This window comes from Sus scrofa, chromosome 15 (assembly GCF_000003025.6).
Source record: "Sus scrofa isolate TJ Tabasco breed Duroc chromosome 15, Sscrofa11.1, whole genome shotgun sequence".
Classification (NCBI taxonomy): Eukaryota; Metazoa; Chordata; class Mammalia; order Artiodactyla; family Suidae; genus Sus; species Sus scrofa.
Genome location: NC_010457.5, coordinates 77,243,477 through 77,268,211, shown reverse-complemented (window position 1 = coordinate 77,268,211; position 24,735 = coordinate 77,243,477). Strand labels below are relative to the sequence as shown.

At 37.5% G+C, this 24,735-nt stretch overlaps 1 protein-coding gene across 3 annotated transcripts in view; it reads left to right on the top strand.

Moving 5' to 3' along the window:
* The window catches only part of TLK1 (tousled like kinase 1), a 159,888-nt gene that overhangs the window by 61,337 nt on the left and 73,816 nt on the right, over positions 1-24,735 (top strand). For all 3 annotated transcript variants that reach the window (XM_001927890.6, XM_021075292.1, XM_021075293.1), the window contains exon 3: positions 17,092-17,163. In XM_001927890.6, the coding sequence (XP_001927925.1) occupies positions 17,092-17,163 (72 nt within the window). The remainder of the gene's footprint in view (positions 1-17,091; positions 17,164-24,735) is intronic.

Genomic DNA, 24,735 nt, shown 5'->3' with positions numbered 1-24,735 from the left:
GAACATTGGAGTACATGTATCTTTTCAAGTCATGGTTTTCTCTGGATAGATGCCCAGGAGTGGGATTGGTGGATCACATGGATTCTATTTTTTGTTTTCTGAGGAATCTCTGTACTGTTTTCCACAGTGGTTGCACCAATTTACATTTCCAGTAACAGTGTCATAGGGTTCCTTTTTCTCCGCACCCTCTCCAGCACTTATTGTTTGTAGACTTTTTTGATGATGGCCATTCTGGCTGGTGTAAAGTGGTACCTTAGAGTGGGTTTGATTTGCATTTTTCTAATAATGAGTGATGTTGAACATCTTTTCATGTGTTTTTTTTGCAATCCGTATGTCTTCTTTGGAGAACTGTCTGTTTAGATCTTCTGCTCATTTTTTGATGGGGTTGTTTGTTTTTTTTGGTATTGAGCTGTAGGAGGTGTTTGTAGATTTTGGAGATTAATCCCTTGTCAGTTGATTCATTTGCAAAGATTTTCTCCCATTCTGTGGGTTGTCTTTTCGTTTTGTTTAGGGTTTCCTTTGCTGTGCAGAAACTTTTAAATTTAATTAAGTCCCATTTGTTTATTTTTGTTTATTGTCAGTACTCTAAGAGGTGGATCTGAGAAGATTTTGCTGTCGTTTATGTCAGAGAGTGTTTGGCCTAGGTTTGTTTTCCTCTAAGAGTTTGATAGTGTCTGGTCTTATATCTAGGTCTTTAATCCATTTGGAGTTTATTTTTGTGTATGGAGTTAGGGAGTGTTCTAATTTCATTCTTTCACATGTGGCTGTCCAGTTTTCCCAGCACCACTTATTGAACAAGCTGTCCTTTCTCCATTGTATAGTCTTGCTTCCTTTGTCATAGATTAGTTGGCTGTAGGTGCGTGGGTTTAATTCTGGACTTTCTATCCTGTTCCACTGATCTATATTTCTGTCTTTGTGCCAGTACCATGTGGTTTTTGATGACTGTTGCTTTGTAGTATAGTCTGAAGTCCGGGAGCCTGATTCCTCCAGCTCCATTTTTCTTTTTCAGGATGTCTTTGGCTATTCTGGGTCTTTTGTGCTTCCAAATAAACTTTAAAATATTTTGTTCGAGCTCTGTGAAAAATGTCCTTGGTAATTTGATAGGGATTGCCTTAGGTAGTATAGTCATTTTAACAATATTGACGCTTCCAGTCCAAGAACATGGTATGTCTTTCCATCTGTTTGTGTTATCTTTGATTTCTTTCATCAGCATCTTATAGTTTTCAGAGTACAGGTCTTTTGTCTCTCTAGGTAGGTTTATTCCTAAGTATTTTACTCTTTTTGATGCAATGGTAAATGGGATTGCTTGCTTAATTACTCTTTCTGCTCTTTCATTGTTAGTATATAGAAATGCTACTGATTTCTGTGTATTGATTTTGTATACTGTGACTTCGCCACATTCATGGATGAGCTGTAACAGTTTACTGGTAGAGTCTTTAGGATTCTCTAGGTATAGTGTTTTGTCATCTGCAAATAGTGATAGTTTTAGCTCTTCCTTTCCAATTTGGATTCCTTTTATTTCTTTAACTTCTCTGATTGCTGTGGCTAGGACTCCCAAAACTATGTTGAAAGTCTTGTTCTTCATCTCAGTGGGAATTCTTTCACCTTTTCACCATTGAGAATGGTGTTAGCTGTGGGTTTGTCATATATGGCCTTTATTATGTTGAGGTAGGTTCCCTCTATGCCCACTTTCTGATGGGTTTTTATCAGAAATGGGTGTTGGATTTTGTCAAAGGCTTTTTCCGCATCTATTGAGAGGATCATATGGTTTTTATTCTTCAGTTTGTTAATGTGGTGTATCACACTGATGGATTTGCAGATATTGAAGAACCCTTGCATCCCTGGGATAAATCCCACTTGATCATGATGTACACTCCTTTTATTGTATAGTTGGATGCGGTTTGCTAGTATTTCATTGAAGATTTTTGCCTTGATGTTCATCAGTGAAATTGGCCTTTAGTTTTCTTTTTTGGTGGCATCTTTGTCCGGTTTTGGAATCAGGATGATGGTGGCCTCATAGAATGAGTTTGGGAGTGTCCCTTCCTCTGCAATTTTTTTTTTTTTGTCTTTTTGTCTTTTTTGTTGTTGTTGTTGCTACTTCTTCGTCCGCTCCCGCGGCATATGGAGGTTCCCAGGCTAGGGGTTGAATCGGAGCTGTAGCCACCGGCCTACGCCAGAGCCACAGCAACGCAGGATCCGAGCCGCGTCTGCAACCTACACCACAGCTCACGGCAATGCCGGACCGTTAACCCACTGAGCAAGGGCAGGGACCGAACCCGCAACCTCATGGTTCCTAGTCGGATTCGTTAACCACTGTGCCACGATGGGAACTCCCAAAATCTGCACTTTTTTTTTTTTTTAAGCTATTTCTTGGGCTGCTCCCGGGGCATATGGAGGTTCCCAGGCTAGGGGTTGAATTGGAGCTGTAGCCACCGGCCTACGCCAGAGCCACAGCAACGCAGGATCCGAGCCGTGTCTGCAACCTACACCACAGCTCACGGCAACGCCGGATCGTTAACCCACTGAGCAAGGGCAGGGACCGAACCTGCAACCTCATGGTTCCTAGTCGGATTCATTAACCACTGCGCCATGACGGGAACTCCTGCAATTTTTTGAAATAGTTTCAGAAGGATAGGTGTTAGCTCTTCTCTAAATGTTTGATAGAATTTGCCTGTGAAACCATCTGGTCCTGGATTTTTCTTTGTTGGAAATTTTTTAATCACAGTTTCAATTTCAGTTCTTGTGATGGGTCCATTCATCTTTTCTATTTCATCTTGTTTTACTCTTGGAAGATAGTACTTTTCTAAGGATTTGTCCATTTCTTCTGGGTTTTCCGTTTTATTGGCACATATGGCATATAGTAGTCTCGTGATCCTTTGTATTTCTGTGATGTCCATTTTCATTTCTAATTTTATTGATTTGAGTCTTCTCTTTTTTTCTTGATAAGTCTAGCTAAGGGTTTATCAATTTTGTTTATCTTTTCAAAGAACCAGCTTTTTGTTTGATTGATCTTTTCTATGGCTTGCTTTGTTTCTATTTCATTGATTTCTGCTCTGATCTTGATGATTTCTTTTCTTCTACTAACTTTAGGTCTTGTCTGTTCTCTCTCGAGCTGCTTTAGATGTAAAGTTAGCTTGTTTATTTGAGCTTTTTCTTGTTTCCTGAGGTGGGCTTGTATTGCTATAAACTTTCCTCTTAGAACGGCTTCATCTCATAGGTTTTGGAGTGTCGTATCACTTGTTTCTATGTATTTTTTAATTTCCTCGTTGACTTCTTCAGTGATCCATTGGTTGGTTAGTAGCATGTTGTTTAATCTCCACATGGGTTTTTTTTTTGTTTTGTTTTGTTTTGTTTTGTTTTTTGCAATTTTTTTCTTGCTGTTGATTTCCAGTTGTATAGTGTTGTGGTCGGAAAAGATGCTTGATATGATTTCAGTTTTCTTAAAGTTACCAAAGTTTGATTTGTAGCCTAGGATGTGATCAGTCTTAGAGATTGTTCCATGTGCACCTGAGAAGAATGTGTATTCTGTTGCTTTTGGATGGAATGTCCTATAAATATCTATTAAGTCCACCTGGTTTAATGCTTCATTTAGTGCCTGTGATTCTTTACTGATTTTCTTACTGGTTGATCAGTCCATTGCTGTAAGTGGGCTGTTAAAGTCCCCCACCATGATTGTGTTATTGTTGATTTCTTCTTTTAAGGTTGTTAGCAGTTGCCTTATATATTGTGGTGATCCTATGTTGCGTGCATATTTAAAACTGTTATATCTTCTTCTTGGATTGATCCTTTAATCATTTTATAGTGTCCTTCCTTGTCTCTTAACATTTTCTTCATTTTAAAGTTTATTTTGTCTGATAAGAGTATTGCTACTCCAGCTTTCTTTTGATTCCTGTTGGCATGGAATATATTTTTTCATTCTCTCTTTCAATTTGTATGCGTCCCTAAAAGTGAAGCAGGTCCCTTGAAGACAGCATATATATGGGTCTTGTTTTTGTATCCATTCAGCCAGTCTGTGTCTTTTGGTTGGGGCAGTTAGTCCATTAACATTTAAGGTAATTATTGATATATATGTTCTTATTGCCATTTTATTAATTGTTTTGGATTTGTTTTTGTTGCTCTTTTTTCCTTCCCGTCTTCTCTTGTTCTCTCCTCTTGTGGTTTGATGATTATCTTTAGTGTTGTATTTGAGTTGATTTTTCTTACTTGTTTGTGTATCAGTTGTAGATTTTTGGTTTGTAGTTACTCTGAGGTTTTGATATAAGATTCTGTATATATATGAGATTGTTTTAAGTTGTTGGTCTCTTAATTGCAGGTGCATCTCCAATGTCCTGCATTTGTACCTTCCTTTTCTCATGATTTCTGATTTTGGTAGCATAATTGTGCGTGGATGATTTTGTGTCTTTACTATGTATGTATCTTTACTGGTGAGCCTTGTCATTTGTGGTATCGTTGTTGCTGGTTGTGGCCTTTTTTTTTTTCTGCCTAGATAAGTTCCTTTAGTATTTGTTGTAAGGCTGGTTTAGTGGTGCTGAATTCTCTTAGCTTTTGCTTATCCGTAAAGCTTTTGATTTCTCCTTCAAATCTGAATGAGACCCTTGCTGGGTAGAGTAATCTTGGTTGGAGGTTTTTTCCTTTCATCAGATTAAGTATATCATGCCACTCCCCTCTGGCCTGCAGAGTTTCTGCTGAAAAATCTGCTGATAACCTTATCGGGATTCCCTTGTTTGTCATTTGTTTCTTTTCCCTAGCTGCTTTCAGTATTTTCTCTTTGTCCTTAATTTTGGTCAGTTTGATCAATATGTGTCTTGAGGTGTTCCTCCTTGGGTTTATTTTATATGGTACTTGTTGCGCTTCCTGGATTTGAGTGAGTGGTTCCTTTCCCATGTTAGAGAAGTTTTTGGCTATTATGTCTTGAATATTTTTCCTGTCCCTTTCTCTCTTCTCCTTCTGGCACCCCTTTACAGATGTTGGTGCGTTTAACATTGTCCCAGACATCTCTGAGACTCTCTTCATTTGTTTTCAGTCTTTTTTCTCTTTTCTGTTCCACATCCGTAATTTCCACTAATCTGTCCTCCACCTCGCTTATTTGTTCTTCTGCCTCTTGTATCCTGCTTTTGGTTGCTTCTAATGAATTTTTTATTTCCGTTACTGTATTTTGCATCTCTTCTTGCTTAAGTTTTATATATTGTATTTTGTTGCTTAGTGTTTCCTGTAAATTATCCATATTTGCCTCCAGTTAATTTCCAGTGTCTTGCATCATCTTCAGCATCAGCAGTCTAAAGTCTTTTTCCCAGAGGTTGAAAATCTCCTGATCACTTAGTTTTCTGCGTTTTTTTCCTTCTCCCTCGTCTGAGTTATAGTTCTCTGTCTTCATTTTTATAGGTTTTTGGGGTGGTGACCTTTTTGTAGACAATAGGGTTGTAGCCTCTCTTACTTCTGGTGTCTGGCCCCCTTGTGGCTGAAGTTGGTATGGGGGCTTGCTACAGGCTTCTTGATGGGAGGGACTGGTGCCTGCCCACTGGTAGGTGGGCCTGGTTCCTATTCCTCTGGTGGGTGGGGCTTTGTCTCTAGGTGAGATTAGAGGAGGCTGTGTGTCTGAGGGGTCTTTAGGCAGCCTGTTTATTGATGGGCAGGGCTGTGATCCCACCTGGATTGTTGTTTGCCCTGGGGCTTCTCAGTGCTGATGGGTGGGGCCAGATTTTCCCAAAATGGCCACCTTCAGAGAAACCCCCCCTGATGAATATTCTCAAGAGCCTTGCCTCCAATGCCTTCCCACACAACAAGCCACATTCACCCCAGTTTTCCCAGAAGATCCTCGAAAAACTGCAGTCAGGTCCAACCCAGATTCCTATGGAGCCCTTGCTTTGCTCTGGGACCCAGTGCACATAAAGGTCTGTGTGCACCTTTCAAGAATGGGGTCTTCGTTTCCCCCAGTCCCACAGAGCTCCTGTGCACAAGCCCCACTGGCCTTCAATGCCAGATGCTCCAGGGGCTCTTTCTCCCAGTGCCAGTTTCCCACATGTGGGGGTTTGATATGGGGTTCAGAACTCTCACCCCTGTAGGTGAGTCTCTGTGAACCAGTTAGTTTCCAGTCTGTGGGGCTTCCCACCTGGGAGCTATGGGGTTGCTTATATCGAGTAATCACTCCTTCCACCTCTTGATGTGGCCTCCTCTTTGTCTTCTGGAGTCTTTTGGAATCTTTTTGACAGTTTCCTGTCAGTTTGGTTGAAGGTTGCTCAGCATTTGGTTGTAATTTTGTTGTTTTTAGGAGAGAAGTTGAACTCCAGTCCTTCTATTCTACCATCTTAATCCCATTTCCCCCAAATTTCCCTTTTTTTAGTGCCTAAATAGTATTCTGATATATATATACACATTTTCTTTATTCATTCATCCATTGATGGACATTTAAATTGCTTCCATTGTAAATAATGCTGCCATGAAGAGTTGGGTACAGATATCATTTTGAGTTATTTTTGTTTTCTTAGATAAATAATCAGAAATGGAATTGCTGAATCATGGAGTGATTCTATTTTTAATTTTTTTGAGGAATCTCCACTACTGTTTTCCATAGTGGTTGTACCAGTGTACAATTCCACTAACAGTGCACAATCATGCCCTTGTCTCTACATCCTTGCTAACATTTGTTATTTCTTGTCTTTTTGATGTAGTAGCCACTCTAACCTGTAAGAGTTGATACCTCATTGTGATAAGATTTTTTCCTTTATCTTTGATTTTCAGCAGCTTGATTATGATGTTCCAAAGTATGATTTTCTTTGTACTTTTCCTGCTTTGGAAATCAGTGATCTATTTACTTCAGCCTATAAACTTTTACTGTCATTTTGAATTTTCTGCCTGTTGTTTCTTCCAGTATTTTTGGTGCTGTTTTTTCTCTCCTTTCATGACTACAAATACATGGATGTTAGACTACTTAATCGAGTCCATAGACAACTATTTTTCTATATTTTTTAGTTGGAATAATTTTTTTTTTTTGATCTATCTTTAGTACTTTCTCCATTCTGCTGTTAAGCCCCCATAGGGGGCTTTTTATTTTAGAAAGTGTGTTTTTCAGCTTTGGTATTTCCATGTGGCTCTTTTTTTATATTTTTATTTCTCTGCTGAAATTTACAAGTTTATTTTACCTTGTTGTCTGGAGCATACTCACTAGTAGCTGCTTTAAGATTTTTGTGTGCTATTCCAATATCTCAGTTACCATGTGGTCTTTATTGCTTTTTGTCCTGAGTATGGGTCACATTTTCTTGTTTCTTCACATGCTTAGACATTTTCTGTTATATCCTGCATACTATGAATGATATAGGATAGTGACTCTAGTGCTTAGGGTGTTTTCTGGAGAGTGTTAATATTTTTGGTTATTATTTATATTATTAGCAAGCAGTTAACCTGACTCTGCTGAAATGTAAACTATGTCTCCCCTAGGATGGCAACTGATGTCTCTGTTCAATTAGTTTAGCCTTACCTGGACTGCTTATAGCCTGATCCACTCTTACATAGATCAATGACCAGCCAGAGATATGCGTAGAGTTCTTTGTGGCTCTCTATTTTCCAATGTATGACTTCTCACTTTTCAGGTTCTGTGGTAGCTCCAGACTTTTTCAAACTAGTAAGACTAGGTATTTTGATTCACATTTTACCTGCTCTGTGTAACTAGGGGCCTTCCCTTAGGCAAAACCTGTAGAAAGGGGAAACCCACCTAGCTCTGATAGCTCCTTTCAAATGTTGTTTCCTATCCAGATTAGCCTATTTTGGGTTGCTCAAGTGCCTTCACATAGTTGCTTTTATTTTATTTTTCCAGAATTTATTATTATCTGTGATAAACTTGATCTCCATAAGAGGTATTCTGTTATTCATGTCAGGATCTACACTTTCTTTATTGTTTGTTTTTAAAGGTAAAAATATTTCATGTATATATTATTAACATTTCCATTTCAAATTAGAACTGTTTTATTTATATCTTCTTTCTTTTATACCAAGAATTGTGTTTTGTTTCTTTTCTGTAAAATCTTTATTTTTGCCATGCCTGTGTCATGTGAAAGTTACCAGGCTACCGATTGAACCCAAACCTGAGCCACAGCAGTGGCAATGCCAAATCCTTAACTGCTAGGCCACCAAGGAACTCCATCAAGAATTGTATTTCTTAATGGAAATCACTCAATCTGGTCAACAGACAGAGAACCGAATCAAAAAACTGGAAAGCAATATAAGAGACCTATGGGATAATATAAAGCGGGCCAATCTACGCATAATAGGAATTCTAGAAGGAGTAGAAAAAGATAAGGGAATGGAAAATATATTTGAAGAAATTATCACTGGAAACTTCCCAAATCTAAAGGATACTGGATTCAAGATACAAGAAGCACAGAGGGCCCCAAACAAACTGAACCCAAACAGACCCACACCAAGACACATCATAATAAAAATGGCAAAAGTTAGTGATAAAGAGAGGATCCTAAAGGCAGCAAGAGGAAAACAGAATGTTACCTACAAGGGAACCCCCATAAGAATATCAGCTGATTTCTCTACAGAAACACTACAGGCCAGGAGGGAATGGCAAGAGATATTTAAAGTGCTCAAAGGAAAAAATATGCAACCTAGAATACTCTATCCAGCAAGAATATCATTTAAAATAGAAGGGGAAATAAAAATTTTTCCCAACAAACAAAAACTTAAAGAATACAGCAACACAAAACCCAGGTTAAAGGAAATATTGAAAGGGCTTCTCTAAACCAAAAAGAAAGGAAGGAAAGGGAAGAAAAAAAAAAAGAAAAAAAAAAAAAAAAAAGAAGGAGAAGAGGAAGAACTAGGACTGAGGAAACCGCAATCAGAGAGCAGTCACTCAAATAAGCCAGCATACAGATTTAATCATGAACATGCTTCAAACAAAATAAAATTAAAAAGAAAAAAATAAAAAAGAGTCATCAAAACCATAAAATGTGGGCAAGGGATGTCAGGAGGTAAATAACCCTTTTTGTTTATATGTATGTCTCTCTTCTTAATTTTAATATAGTAATGAAGTGTTTGAACTTACAGGACCATCAGGCTAAAACACACAATTATGGGAAGGGGTTAGCATACTTAAAAAACAGGGCAACCACAAGCCAAAACCAAATATTGCATTTGCAAAAAATGAAAAAAAAAATACAGTCAAGCAGATAATAACAGGAGACCATCCAACCCAAAAAAAAAAAAAAAAAAGAAAGGAAGAATGGAGAACCATAGAATCAACTGGAACACGAGATTCAAATGGCAATAAATAATCATCTATCAATTATCACCTTAAATGTCAATGGACTGAATGCCCCAATCAAAAGACACAGAGTGGCTGAGTGGATAAAAAGGCAAAAACCTTCAATATGCTGCCTACAAGAAACTCACCTTAGGACAAAAGATACATATAGATTGAAAGTGAAAGGGTGGGGAAAAATATTTCACGCCAATAGACATGACAGAAAAGCAGGAGTCGCAACGCTCATATCAGACAAAATAGACTTTAAAACAAAAGACATAAAGAAAGACAAAGAAGGACACTATTTAATGATTAAGGGATCCATCCAAGGAGAGGATGTTACTATCATCAACATATATGCCCCAAATATAGGAGCACCCAGATACATACAACAAATATTAACAGACATAAAGGGAGATATTGATGAGAATACAATCATAGTAGGAGACCTAAATACCCCCCTCACATCAATGGACAGATCCTCTAGACAGAAAACCAATAAAGCAACAGAGATCCTAAAGGAAACAATAGAAAAGTTAGACTTAATTGATATCTTCAGGACACTACATCCAAAAGAAGCAGAATACACATTCTTCTCAAATGCTCATGGAACATTCTCAAGAATCGGCCACATATTAGGACACAAAGCGAATCTCAATAAATTTAGGAGCGTAGAAATTATCTCAAGTATCTTCTCTGACCACAATGCCATGAAATTAGAAATCAACCATGGGAAAAGGAAAGAGAAAAAACCTACTCCATGGAGACTAAACAACATGCTACTAAAAAACCAGTGGGTCAATGAGGAAATCAAGAAGGAAATTAAAAACTACCTTGAAACAAATGATAATGAAGACACAACCTCTCAAAATCTATGGGATGCTGCGAAAGCAGTGCTCAGAGGGAAATTTATAGCAATCCAGGCCTTTCTCAAAAAAGAAGAAAGAGCCCACATTGACAACTTAACCCTCCACCTAAATGAATTAGAAAAAGAAGAACAAAAAAGTCCTAAAGTCAGCAGAAGGAAGGAAATTATAAAGATCAAAGAAGAAATCAATAAAATAGAGACTCAAAAAACAATAGAGAAAATTAATAAAACCAAGAGCTGGTTCTTTGAAAAGGTGAACAAAATTGACAAACCCCTGGCCAGACTAACTCAAAAGAGGAGAGAAAGAACCCAAATAACCAAAATTATAAATGAAAAAGGAGAAATCACAACGGATACAGCAGAAATACAAAAAACCATAAGAGAATACTATGAACAACTGTATGGCAACAAGTTTGACAATCTGGATGAAATGGACAATTTTCTAGAATCTTACAGCCTGCCAAAACTGAATCAAGCAGAAACAGACCAACTGAACAGACCAATCACTAGAAATGAAATTGAAGAGGTCATAAAATCACTCCCTACAAATAAAAGTCCAGGACCAGATGGCTTCACAGGTGAATTCTATCAAACATATAAAGAGGAATTGGTGCCCATCCTCCTTAAACTCTTTCAAAAGGTTGAAGAAGAAGGAATACTCCCAAAGACATTCTATGAGGCCACCATCACCCTCATTCCAAAACCAGACAGAGATACCACCAAAAAAGAAAACTATCGGCCAATATCATTGATGAATATAGATGCAAAAATTCTCAACAAAATCTTAGCCAACCGAATCCAACAACATACCAAAAAAATTATACACCATGACCAGGTTGGGTTCATCCCAGGTTCACAAGGATGGTTCAACATACGCAAATCAATCAGCATCATACACCACATTAACAAAAAAAAAGTCAAAAATCATATGATCATCTCAATAGACGCAGAAAAAGCATTTGACAAAGTTCAACATCCATACATGATCAAGACCCTCGCCAAAGTGGGTATAGAGGGAACATTCCTGAATATAATCAAAGCCATTTATGATAAACCCACAGCAAATATAATCCTCAATGGGGAAAAACTGAAGGCCTTCTCACTCAAATCTGGAACAAGACAGGGATGCCCACTCTCACCACTGCTCTTCAACATTATTTTGGAAGTCTTAGCCACAGCAATTAGACAAACAAAAGAAATAAAAGGCATCCATAAAGGAAGAGAAGAGATCAAACTGTCACTGTATGCAGATGACATGATACTATACCTAGAAAACCCTAAGGTCTCAACCCCAAAACTCCTTGAACTGATCAATAAATTCAGCAAAGTGGCAGGATATAAGATTAACATTCAGAAGTCAGTTGCATTTCTGTATACCAGCAATGAAACATTAGAAAAGGAATACAAAAATACGATACCTTTTAAAATTGTACCTCACAAAATCAAATACCTCGGAATACACCTGACCAAAGAGATAAAGGACCTATATGCCGAGAGCTATAAAACTTTAATCAAAGAAATCAAAGAAGATGTAAAGAAATGGAAAGATATTCCATGTTCCTGGATTGGAAAAATCAATATTGTGAAAATGGCCATACTACCCAAAGCAATCTACAGATTCAGTGCAATCCCTATCAAATTACCCATGACATTTTTCACAGAACTAGAACAAACAATCCAAACATTTATATGGAACAACAAAAGACCCAGAATGGCCAAAGCAATCCTGAGAAACAAAAACCAAGCAGGAGGCATAACTCTCCCAGACTTCAAGAAATACTACAAAGCCACAGTCATCAAAACAGTGTGGTACTGGTATCAAAACAGACAGACAAACCAATGGAACAGAATAGAGAATCCGGAAATAAACCCTGACACCTATGGTCAATTAATCTCTGACAAGGGAGGCAAGAACATCAAATGGGAAAAGGAATGTCTATTCAGCAAGCATTGCTGGGAAACCTGGCCAGCTGCATGCAAAGCAATGAAACGAGAACACACCCTCACACCATGCACAAAAATAAACTCCAAATGGCTGAAAGACTTAAATATACGACAGGACACCATCAAACTCCTAGAAGAAAACATAGGCAAAACACTCTCTGACATCAACATCATGAATATTTTCTCAGGTCAGTCTCCCAAAGCAATAGAAATTAGAGCAAAAATAAACCAATGGGACCTCATCAAACTGAAAAGCTTTTGCACAGCAAAGGAAACCAAAAAGAAAACAAAAAGACAGCTTTCAGAATGGGAGAAAATAGTTTCAAATGATGCAACTGACAAGGGCTTAATCTCTAGAATATATAAGCAACTTATACAACTCAACAGCAAAAAAACCAATCAACCAATGGAAAAATGGGCAAAAGACCTGAATAGACATTTCTCCAAAGAAGATATACAGATGGCCAACAAACACATGAAAAAATGCTCAACATCGCTGATTATAAAAGAAATGCAAATCAAAACTACCATGAGATATCACCTCACACCAGTCAGAATGGCCATCATTAAGAAATCCACAATAACAAGTGCTGGAGGGGCTGTGGAGAAAAGGGAACCCTCCTGCACTGCTGGTGGGAATGTAAACTGGTACAGCCACTATGGAGAACAGTTTGGAGATACCTTAGAAATCTATACATAGAACTTCCATATGACCCTGCAATCCCACTCTTGGGCATCTATCCGGACAAAGCTCTACTTAAAAGAGACACGTGCACCCACATGTTCATTACAGCACTATTCACAATAGCCAGGATATGGAAACAATCCAAATGTCCATCGACAGATGATTGGATTCGGAAGAAGTGGTATATATACACAATGGAATACTACTCAGCCATAAAAAAGAATGACATCATGCCATTTGCAGCAACATGGATGGAACTAGAGAATCTCATACTGAGTGAAATGAGCCAGAAAGACAAAGGCAAATACCATATGGTATCACTTATAACTGGAATCTAATATCCAGCACAAATGAACATCTCCCCAGAAAAAAAATCATAGACTTGGAGAAGAGACTTGTGGTTGCCTGATGGGAGGGGGAGGGAGTGGGAGGGATCGGGAGCTTGGGCTTATCAGACACAACCTAGAATAGATTTACAAGGAGATCCCGCTGAATAGCATTGAGAACTATGTCTAGATACTCATGTTGCAACAGAAGAAAGGGTGGGGGAAAAACTGTAATGTATACATGTAAGGATAACCTGACCCCTTGCTGTACAGTGGGAAAATAAAAAAAAAAAAAAAAAAAAAAAGAAGAAGAAGAGTGCAGAATTATAAATACCTAAAAAAAAAAAAAAATTGTATTTCTGAGGGACATAAAGCAGGTGAGACAGGATTAGAATATAAAATATTTATCTATTCCTTTTTACATCTCACACAGTAGTCTCAAAATAACAATGTGTGTACTATCACAATGACCAAAGTGAATACTGAACATAGGTAAAAATTGGGGGCGGGGGGGGTGGCTCAGTGGGTTACGACCCCAACACAGTGTCTGTGAGGATGCGGGTTCAATCTCTGGCCTTGCTCAATGGGTTAAAGATCTGAATTGCCACAAGCTGCAGTGTAGGTTGCAGATGTGGCTCAGATCTTGCATTGCCGTGGCTCTGGTGTAGGCCAGCAGCTGCAGCTCACATTTGACCCCTAGACGGAATTTCCATGTGCCACAGGTGTGGCCCTACAAAGAAAAAGAAAAATTCTTTTTGTGCTTTCCATAAATTCCCATACCACAGTTTCCTAAAATTTTGTATTAACAACTTTGCATTCATTTAGTCATTAAATTTTATACTCTCTTCCTTGTATTTCTTGTTTAATCTTCATCAACAAGTAAATAATATTGCTTGCCATCAGTTCTTATGTTAAAACTTCATTCATTTTAGTTGTTTAAAACCTTTTACTAGATTCTTTTGGAAGGGCTCATGAGAGCAATATCTCTCAGTTTTTGGCATTTTGGTTATGGTTTACCTGTGTCTTCTATGTACTAAAAAGTAATTTTACTGAATAAAAGACACTTGATTCATATTTACTTTTCTCAAATATCTGAAATATGTTACTCCATTTGCTTTGAAAAATCTGATGTTGACCTGGGCTGAATTCTGCTTTTTTTTTTTTGTCTTTTTAGGGGTGTACCTACAGCATATGGAAATTCCTAGCCCAGGGGTTGAATTTGAGGAGCAGCTCCTGGCCTACACCACAGCCACAGCAATGTCATATCCGAGCCACATCTGCAACCTACACCACAGGTTATGGCAGTGCCGGATCCCACCAGGAATTAAACCTGCGTCTTCACAGATCCTAGTCATGTTCATTACCGTTGAGCCACAACAGGGGCTCCTGGGCTGAATTCTTAAGTGTATATGTTGTTCCTTCAGTCAGTAGCTTTTTGCTCTTTCAAGTTTCAAGCAAATTTTCTTGAATTATAGTTTTAGTATTTATTCTCTATGGTAGTGTTCTTTAAAGACTTCTGTTACCTGAATGTTGGATTTTTGTTATCTTATTAAGTTGTTGCTTTCTCTCTTGCTTTTTATCTCCTCACTTTTTTTTTTTTTTTTAAGTTTAAAAACTATTTCTCCTTTTTACTTTCTTGTTCTTTTAAAGCATTATCTATTGGATGTATTTTCTTTTGGGTTCATTCAGGCCTAACCATCATTTCTGAAATTTTTTTTTCAATTTCTGATGCTTTCCTATGTTCTATTACCTTATTTCTGAGTTTTTTGAAATCTGATTTATGTTGTTCTTTCATGTATTGAGTTTTTTTTCTTTTTTAGGGCTGCACCTATAGCATCTGGAAGATCCCAGGGTAGGGGTCGAATAGGAGCTACAGCTGCCTGCCTATGCCACAGCCACAGGAATGCCAGATCCGAGTTAAGTCTGCCACCTACACTGCAGCTCTTGGCACTGCCAGGTTCTTAACCCACTGAGCAGGGCTGGGAATCAAACCCACATCCTCATGGATACTAGTGAGGTTCGTTTCCACTTAGCCACAATGGGAACTCTAATTAGAGCCATTTTTGTAGTGACTTTTAGTTCATTTTTAAATAGGTTATAATTTTTTACCTATATTGTGGACATTCCACAATATATTCCTGGTATACTTCTTTATCAGGATGTAATTTTGTATTCTTTTTTTTTTTTATTCCCTATAGCTTCATGAAATTCTCCATCATTTTGTTTCTTTTTTGTGGTTTAAGATGGTTTTTCCTGTGGATCTTGCTCTGCTCTTGTTTTAGGGCACTCTTTGTAGTGTGGCATTTGCTTTCTGAGATTTCTAAGGCTTTGCACCCTTCCACACTGTTCTGTTTATCTTCATTGTACCTAACATGCTCAATTTTGATTCCATGCCCAATAGTTTATCCTCATTGTGACATCATTAGTGAAGGGGATCAGTTTTAAGCAGTTAGAGGCTAGCTGCTCCAACTTTAGACTTCACCATGGACCCCTTACACTTACTTAGTCACTACTGGAAAGTACAGAAACCCTTCCACTTACAGCTGTTTTGGGAGTCTCTGTTCTTCGATCTGTCAGACACTGTTTCCTTCTGCTTCCTCTAATACTATATAGGTCCTATGCTTGATAGTGATTTGTCCCCATTTGCTCATTTAATGAGATTCATGTAGATTTCTTGTCACACAGTTTTCTTGTAAATGTTGTCTGTAGGTTTGGAGATTTAGGCGTAATCAGAAATGTCACTGCCTCTGTTGTCCATATATCTTTCTAATCTATCACTTCTTGATTGCTGTTTATGGTGTTCTCTGCTTTAAGTTTGATGATCTTACCCTAATTAGCTTGTAACTTCCTCTAAGTAGTGCTTGAATCTCAGTTCAAATACTATTTTGTGTTGAAAATAGCCTTTACGGTATCCAGCATAGCAATGGCCCAGAGTTTTCAATTTGGAAATTAGTCAGGCTAAAGGTAATTATAGGCATCTTGAAACCTTATAATAGTAGTATTAGAAGCTACTCTTACAAATTGAAGGGAAACAGAGATATCACCTGGCCTGCCTATACATAAAGTTGATTCTTAAGTCATCTTTGACATATATTGCTGTAGCCTGTCACCATCTGGTCTAAACATTCCTGGAAGACATTGACCTAATGTACTGATGGTGCAGAAAAGTCCACAAAATAATAAGCATTATGGAAAACATATGTAAACATAGAAAATGTCATCCCACAGAGGTGTAGCTCATTTCTATTTGTCATAGTTGAAAAATATTGTAAAGGAAATTTAGAAACTCTTGAGTTAAGCAGTTGAAATAGTCAAGTTAGTGAAAGATTTTCTTAAAAGACTGAGTCCAAACAAACAGAAACCAAAGATTGACCAGTTTGTGAATATGAACAGGCCCTTGCCTCTTGAGTGTCAATGTTGGAACTTGATCAGATTGTAATGGAAATTAAGGAACACATGATATTTTTGGTTAAAGGAAGCATTAGTTTTATACATTGGGTAGTAATTTTAGGAACTTTTTTATCCTAGCAATAGCCCACTTTTTTCCTGAATTTGGTCTAAAAAACCAGCTGTATTAGTCAGTTCCTGAAATAGCAGAACTTTATTGATTTGATAAAACTTTCCAAGAAATTTATAGTGTTTAAGTTGGTGGAGTTCCCCTTGTAGCTAAGTGGTAATGAACCCGACCAGTATCCATGAGGATGCGGGTTTGATCCCTGGCCCTGCTCAGTGGGAAAAGGATCTGGCATTGCCATGAGCGGCAGTGTAGGTCGCAGATGTGGCTTGGATCTGACGTGGCTGTAGCATAAGACCAGCAGCTATAGCTCTAATTCAGCCCCTAGCCTGGGAACTTCCATAGGCCATGGGTGCGGCCCTAAAAAAAAAAAAGTTGGTATTTCTTATTTTTACTTCATTTGTCTTCTTGCATAATGGAATCATTTTTAATATGAAGAAATGATTATTTACTCTGTAATGTATTCCATTTTAAAATACTCCTAATTTTTACCTTTTTAAAAATGTTCAACAGGCCTCAACAAATAATGAAAGCTCTAATCACAGTTTTGGAAGCTTGGGATCTTTAAGTGACAAAGAATCAGAGGTAAGTAACTTCATTTTAAGTATTATCCTATTAAAGTAAAAGCTGGATTCACCCTTTTTTTTTTTTAAATAAATTTTTTCCTTTAAAACTTGTGCTAAAGATTAATCCTTTAAAAGTTTTTTGTAGGAGCGCTTTATTCTGTCATATGAAGTACAGCATTCAGGCTGAAGACTGTATTTGACATTAAAAAGAAAATACAGTTTATTTGGTTATGTAGCTCAGCTTGTATATTAATGGTGTAAATGTTCTTAACTTACTAGCCATTCATAACTCTAGGAAATGAACATGGTTTTCACAGTACGTTGCGTTTCACCATCACAGTCTTCTGTTATTACTTGTTATATTTCCCTCTTAGTTGGGTCCTGAGTAAGAGTTTGTTTACCTTCTGAGACATATATATATATATATATACATTTTCTCTCTTTGAAATTTCTTGTGGGATTTCATACTGTTGGTTTTCAACTTATATATACGTAAAATACCTGAAAAATCCCCTTCCCTCCCACTCACTTACTTTACCCACCAAGAAAATATATGAAATTTTATAAGTAGGTCCTTGGATCCATGGTTTGTTCATATTAAACATGATATTCTTGATGGCATTTTTTAAAAAAAATGTTTAGACAGGAAATTCTTTTGAGTGTTAGCATTCATTTGTTGATGCTGCAGCTTTACTTTTTGTGGATACAGTCTATAATATTTCCTCTTCTCAGTTTGTAGAGTTCTGTCACTTACTTTTCAACATTGTGTGTGTATGTTTATTTTCCCTGTCAATGTTAACTTACTTCTACTTGATCCATTTTAGTCTTTTTTCTGCTTGGGTTAGTGTGGATATATCACCTTGATAATAATACCAGTAGGTCATTAGCACCCAGTAACTCGGCTATTTGGTTTTAGTGTTCAGTGGAAGGGGACTATCCAAGGTGGCATATTTTTAAGCCCTCTGTTACTGAAACCATCTACGAATCTCTAGGTAGACAGTTTTCTGCAGTTCTGTGCAGGCACCCTGACACTCCAAAGGAGTGTGCATAGGGCTTTCACTCATCAGGCTTTCCCTTCCGCAGAGACAACTGGCAGGCAGCTGAAAGGACTGTGCAAGTGACGGGACTTTATCTGCAGTAGGTTCCCTTGAGGTAAGCGTTAGTAGTCCCTGTAGCATCAGATTATCGCAGTTTAGTTTTTTTCAAATTAATACACACTAAGTCCTTAAAAATTGTAGGTTTAGATCTTTTCAAAGTGCATTTTCAGAAAAAAACATATCAAGAATGTTTTCATTTTATATTTTCTGGATTTTGGAACATTTCTTGATATTTCCACAGATTTGGGTCTGTATAATAATTTCATATTCCTCCTCTTTCATAGGCTTTTGTTATGAAGGGCAATAAAATAATTTTAGATATTTTTCTTTTCTATTCACAAGTCTAGTATTTTGATAGATTTTTTTAAGTAGAAAAACATAGTAAAAGTTAGATCACTCATAGTGGTTATATATTTCAATGTTCTTTATAGGTACCCATACTCCCAATGTAAGTTACAGTTGCAGTATTTGAATTCTTTGAAAAGAATCAATCTGTAAGAAAATTTCTATAATAAACTCCCTGGTGGCCTAGTGGTTAAGGATGTGGCATTGTCACTGCTGTGGTGCAAGTTTGATCCTTGGCTTCAGAACTTACACATGCCATGGGCATACCCACCCCCGCCAATACCACTTCCTTTAAAAGAAATCTAAGGATTACTGGATCACTTTTGGCTACATTTTTAGGTTTAAAAAAATTTTTTTAAGACCATAATTGTATTTGCAATAAAATACAATTTGGTTAACCACTGGATATATTTAACTTTATTTGCATAGGAATTTTGACTTTTGCAGCCACAATAGAAAATCTTAAATTTTTTGGCTTTTGCTCTTTTGTATTCTGTATCTGGAATTTTTACAAACTAATGGTTAAGTCAAGTGGCACATTTAAAAATGACTATAGATTATATGTTTTCCTTAAAATTCTGAAGAAGGAATATTTTTGACCAGGGTGGGGGTGGGGGCTATCTTTCCATTTAAGAAGTAAATTGTCTGGAAAGTGATTCCCACCTTTTATTTCTATGTTGGATGCCCTAATGAATGAATTCCCTTGGGGTGAAATTTCATATACCTCAAGATGCAAGTATTCATAGGCCATGAAGTAAAGTTACTGGAAGTAAACAGTTGTAGGATAGAAGTACTTTTTCCCCGAGCACACCTAACAGTAAAGTTTATGTAGTATTCCATTGTCTGCTGATGTCATTTTTTTTCTTGGGCGTTCTATCCCCTGAACCATTACTTTTTTTTTTTTTTAATGGACAAATAGTGCTAAAAGATTTATTTATCTTTTTTTTAAAATAGCAGTTTTCTCCCACCCATCCCTTCCTTATCCTGCTCTCTATTCTTTTAGCTTTTCTTCCTGGTATTTATTGCCACATTTTAACATAAGTAATATGCATATCTTACTATTTTGGTTCATCAATTGGACATTATCTCCTGACTCCCTCTTAGGGTTTATGAAGATTTTAACCTACTAGTATCACTTCTCTGCTTTCTATCCTCCTCCCAAACTGTTCTCAGCCATCCAAAACGCTCTTATTTTCATCTCTCCCTTTACTATTAAAACCGAAAGGCATCTGAGTTGATAAATCTACTTGAACTGAAAATTTTTGTTACAATTTATATATATGAATTAGTCATATGTGAACTTGCCTTTTATTTCTAAATGTAGAATTGTAAAACAAAAACAGTTTTCTTTTGATAACAAAAATGTCTGGTAGAGAGGAAGATCTTGGTCTTGTTTTGCTTTATTTTGCATCACTCTAGGTCTATTCAGTAGGCTCCAAAGGCTCTCTATTTTCAGTAAGCCTTTATTACATATCTCTTATCTTGTGACCTCTCTGCCTAAGCTCAAGGAATATTGAAATGAGTAGGCTACAAGACCTGCTTTTACGTGAGATCAGTGTCTAGGAGGCTAGGCAAACTGTTCCATAAAAAGCGTGGGCCGTGCTATAAAAATGTAAGCACAAGACACTGTAGGAACAAAGAGCAAGAAACTCCTAATTCCATCTACTTACAGGAAAGAAGTGGGGAAGGTAGAGAAAGAGAGGTCTTCTCTCAAAGAAAAGATGATAGTTGAGTTGTTAGAAAAGCCTGTGGATCCATCTCAGAGGACAAGGGCAAAGTCAAGAAGGCAGGCAGAAGGACTAGGTTGTGCTCTTGCCTTTGGGTGAAGCACAGCACGTAGTTTTGTTCAAGATGTAGGGCAGTGATTCTCAGTCCTAACTGCCCTTTAGCTCACCTGAGGAGCTTAAAAATAATACCAACCTGCCTAGGTGATATACTTGGTTTGCATACTTCTGGTATAGAGATGATATACAAGAATGGTGAAAGGCAGGGGTCAGGGCTTGAATGCCCTTTTATTTCATAATGAGGACTTTGGAGTTCTTTCTAGGAAATGGAGAGCCATTGAAGCAGAGGAAGCAAGACAAGTAGAGATGAAGAAGGCTCCTCAGAGAGCAATGTAGAGGTTAGGATGGGAGGGAAGTGAAACTTAAGTCGGGAAGATGATTTAGTTAAGTGATGCTACTGCCTTTCCCAAACTCTAAGGTTTAACAGGAGGAAAAGCTTCAAGTGGGTGGGTTCTAATTATAGTGTTCTCAAGTTTGCCTTTGTGGCTCTGCCTTCCTCAGATTCTCCAGCTATTGATGCTCTCACCACCCAGGCCCATGCTTCTCAAACTTTATTTTTTTTTTTTCTTTCTTTTCTAGGGCCGTTCCCGTGGCATATGGAGGTTCCCAGGCTAGGGGTTTAATTGGAGCTGTAGCCTCCAACCTACACCAGAGCCACAGCAATGCGGGACCTAAGCTGCGTCTGCAACTTACACCACAGCTCACGGCAACACCGGATCCTTAACCCACTGAGCAAGGCCAGAGATGGAACCCACAACCTTGTGGTTCCTAGTCGGATTCGTTACCACTGAGCCACAACAAGAACTCCGTCAAACTTAAATGTACAAGTGAATTACCAAGGGTACTTTTGTCTCTGAGTCTGGGGTGGGCTATTACATTTCTTTTCTTGTTTTGGCTTCACCCTGGCATGTGGAAGTCCTTAAGACAGGGATTGAATCCAAGTCACAGCTACGACCTATACTGCTATTTCAGCAATGCTGGATCTTTTGACCCATTGCACCACTGCTGCAGCAATTCCAAATCAAACCTGTGCTGCAGCAGGAACTCCCAATACTGATATTGGAGTTATTGTAATACCTGTGAGATGACTAAGTGTACGCTGAGGAACTGTTTGGAGCTTATGAAAGAGGTCAGGCTAAAGATGATGACTTAGTTTTTAGCATACACGTTAAATAAATACTTGAGTGGTTTGACGATTCCTGGGGGTCCCTGAGATTCTTTCAGGAGGTACACAAGGTCAAAATAATTTTTGTAGCGGTGCTAGGTATTATTTGACTTTTTTACAATAATGCTAAGACATATGTGGCTTTTTAACTTTAATTTTATCATGAGTTTACAGTGAAAATTTCCAAAGGCTGTTAAGACATCATGTGGTGACATAATGTGATGATATCATTACTCTGATGATTTATGGATTGTGTACTTGTGTATTCTGCTGTTTTTCAACTTTTTTTAGTTTTAAATCCTAAAATGGTAAATATCAGTAGTTATATCTAACATAAATAAAGGCTCTTTGAGTCTTCAACAGTTTTTAAGAGCTTGTAGAGGGTTTTGAGACTCAAAAGTTTGTAAATTGCTTTTGCAGATGAACTTATCCTGATAGTATGTGTAATGCTAGGAAATGTGAACAGGCGAGAAGGGTGTGCTAGAGAAAGAGTAATAGCCTGGTAAGAAGGTGGATTAAAGAGGAGAAAGAGGAGGAGACTAATGAGTAGAATTAAATATTATAGAAGTCCATTAAAATAATGACTAAAAAGTGACTTAAGAATTTATTACTTAAGGGTGAGTTAGTAGACTAACAGAAGCAACATGCCAGATAGTAGTTGATTAAGGAGCAATTGGAAGATGAGCAAATATTGACTACTCTTGGTACAATTTTGGCTGTGAAGGAATAGAGGCACTATCCAGAGTCTGATACGCTTGACATATTTTGTGCTAGGGAAAGTGTCATAGCAGAGCTGTGATGGGAGAAGGAAAGTGCTGAAGAGAGGAGAAGATAGAATAAACTCTAAGCATCTTTAACTGGAGGTGGTATGAGTGGTGAGATCTAGACCCTGGATGGACAGAGTTAGTTGAGGACAGGACCAGCTAGCACTATCCTTTCCTAGTGGATGAACTTCAAACTCAATAACCTCTTACTTCACAGTGGAAATAGAGGTTTTCAGCTGAAGGAAAGAATCATGAGTGGATTATAGGTGTGAGAAGAATGATAAAAATGTTATGGGAGAGACAGGGGAGGAGTTTACAGGGGAGAGGACTCTCTTCTTATTCAAATGTTTTAAAATGCCTCAAGGAGTTAGAATCATGGTCCATATGCCTTATCTACTGGCTGAAAGTCCATATTATTTTATGAGGATTATTGAAGGAGGTTATGTTTCTTTTTATCAATGTTTTCTAAGTTTTAGAACCTGCCTTTATCCACCCTTTGGCGGTTCTCCTTGCCAGGACCCTTCCTTTTCTAAACACACACAAAGACCTCCATTTTCTCTGGATTCTATACAGTTGCTGTCCCCACTTACCTTACCCCAAGATGCTGAGGTAAATTATGTATCTTGTAGCCCATTTGGAATTTATAATGAATATTAATAGCATAACCATTCCTCCTCCTATTTTTCGTTTTGGATGTCCTAAAATATGTTTTTCTGCTTTACTTTATTTCTTACTGAGGTTCGGATATTTATGAACAAATACAAAACTGAGTATAAATCTCATTGAAGTATATTTAAGTCTATTTACACATGTGTCTTTATATATAGTATTCTACATAGTAATGTTTGTAAAGGAGACATACATGTCAATTTTTTTTTGCCTAAATTTAATTTTTAATATTCATCTTTTATGATACTTTTATATAAACTGAATCAAAATTGAACAGGAATTCCCATTGTGGCACAGTGGAGATGATTCCAACTAGTATCCATGAGGATGTGGATTCAATCCCTGGCCTTGCTCAGTGGGTCAGGGATCTTGCGTTGCTATGAGTGTGGTGTAGGTCTCAGATGCAGCTTCAATCCCGTGTGGCTATGGCGTAGGCTGGCAGCTGTAGCTCCGATTTGACCCCTAGCCTGGGAACTTCCATATGCCACAGGTTCTGCCCTAAAAAGATAAAAAAGAAAATTTATTCTAGTTTGACTTGTATATGTGTGTATATGTATATATGTGTGTGTGTGTGTTACAACCTTTAATGTCTTAAAGAAATTTTTAATGTTTTCTTTAATGTCTTAGCCTGAGCACCTTGTGAGAAAGAAGAAAACTTGAAAAATGAATTTAGTGATATATAGTTAACTTAAAGTCCTTGATGGCATCTTCCAATAGAAGGTTGTTTTGTCTACATTGAAAATCTGATGTGATGATTTTCATTAATTAGCTTAGCTAGATCTTCTGGATAACTTACTGCAGCTTCTACATCAGCACTTGCTGCTTCACCTTGCACTTTCGTATTATGGAGATGGTTTCTTAAACTTCATGATCCAACCTCTGCTTCTTCACACTTTTCATCTATCCTTTCTCACCTTTCTTAGCCTTCATAGGAATGAAGAGTGTTAGAGCCTTGCTCTGGATAAGGCTTTGTTTTAAGGGGGTGTTGTGGATGCTTTGATCTTCTATCCAGACCACTAAGACTTTCTCCATATCCACACTAAGGCTGTTTTACTTTCTTATCATTTATTCACTGGAGTAGTATTTTTAATTTCCTTGAAGAACTTTTCCTTTGCATTCACAACCTGGCTAATTCTTTGGCACAAGGGGCCTAGCTTTTGGCCTGTCTTGGCTTTTGTAGTGCCTTCCTTACTAAGCTTAAACATTTCTAGCTTTTGATTTAAAGTAAGACGTGTGCAACTTTTGCTTTCACTTGAACACTTAGAGGCAATGGTAGGGTTATCAATTGGCCTAATTTCAATTAATGTTGTGTCTTAGCGAATAGGGAGGCCTGAAGAGAGAGAATGGCTGGTTAGTGGAGCAGCCTGAACACACACAACATTTATCGATTAAGTTTGCTGTCATACAGTTGCAGCTTGTGATGACCCAACACAATTGACAGTAGTAATATCAAAGATCATTGATTGCAGATCACCATAACAAATACAGTGATTTAAAAAGTTTGAAATATTGTAAGAATTATCAAAATGATAGGATATAAGCACATGCTGTTGGGAAAATGGCACCAAAAAAACTTACTAGATCAGGGTGGCCACAAGCCTTCAATTTGTAAAAAATGCAATATCTGAAAAGCACAATAAAGCAAAAGCTCAATAAAATGAGGTATGCTTGTACCATAGAGTTTTTAAAATATTAGATCATTTTTGTCAGTAGAACATAGTGATTATTTTACTAATTTTCTCTAAGATTCATTCTCATTTTCTAAGA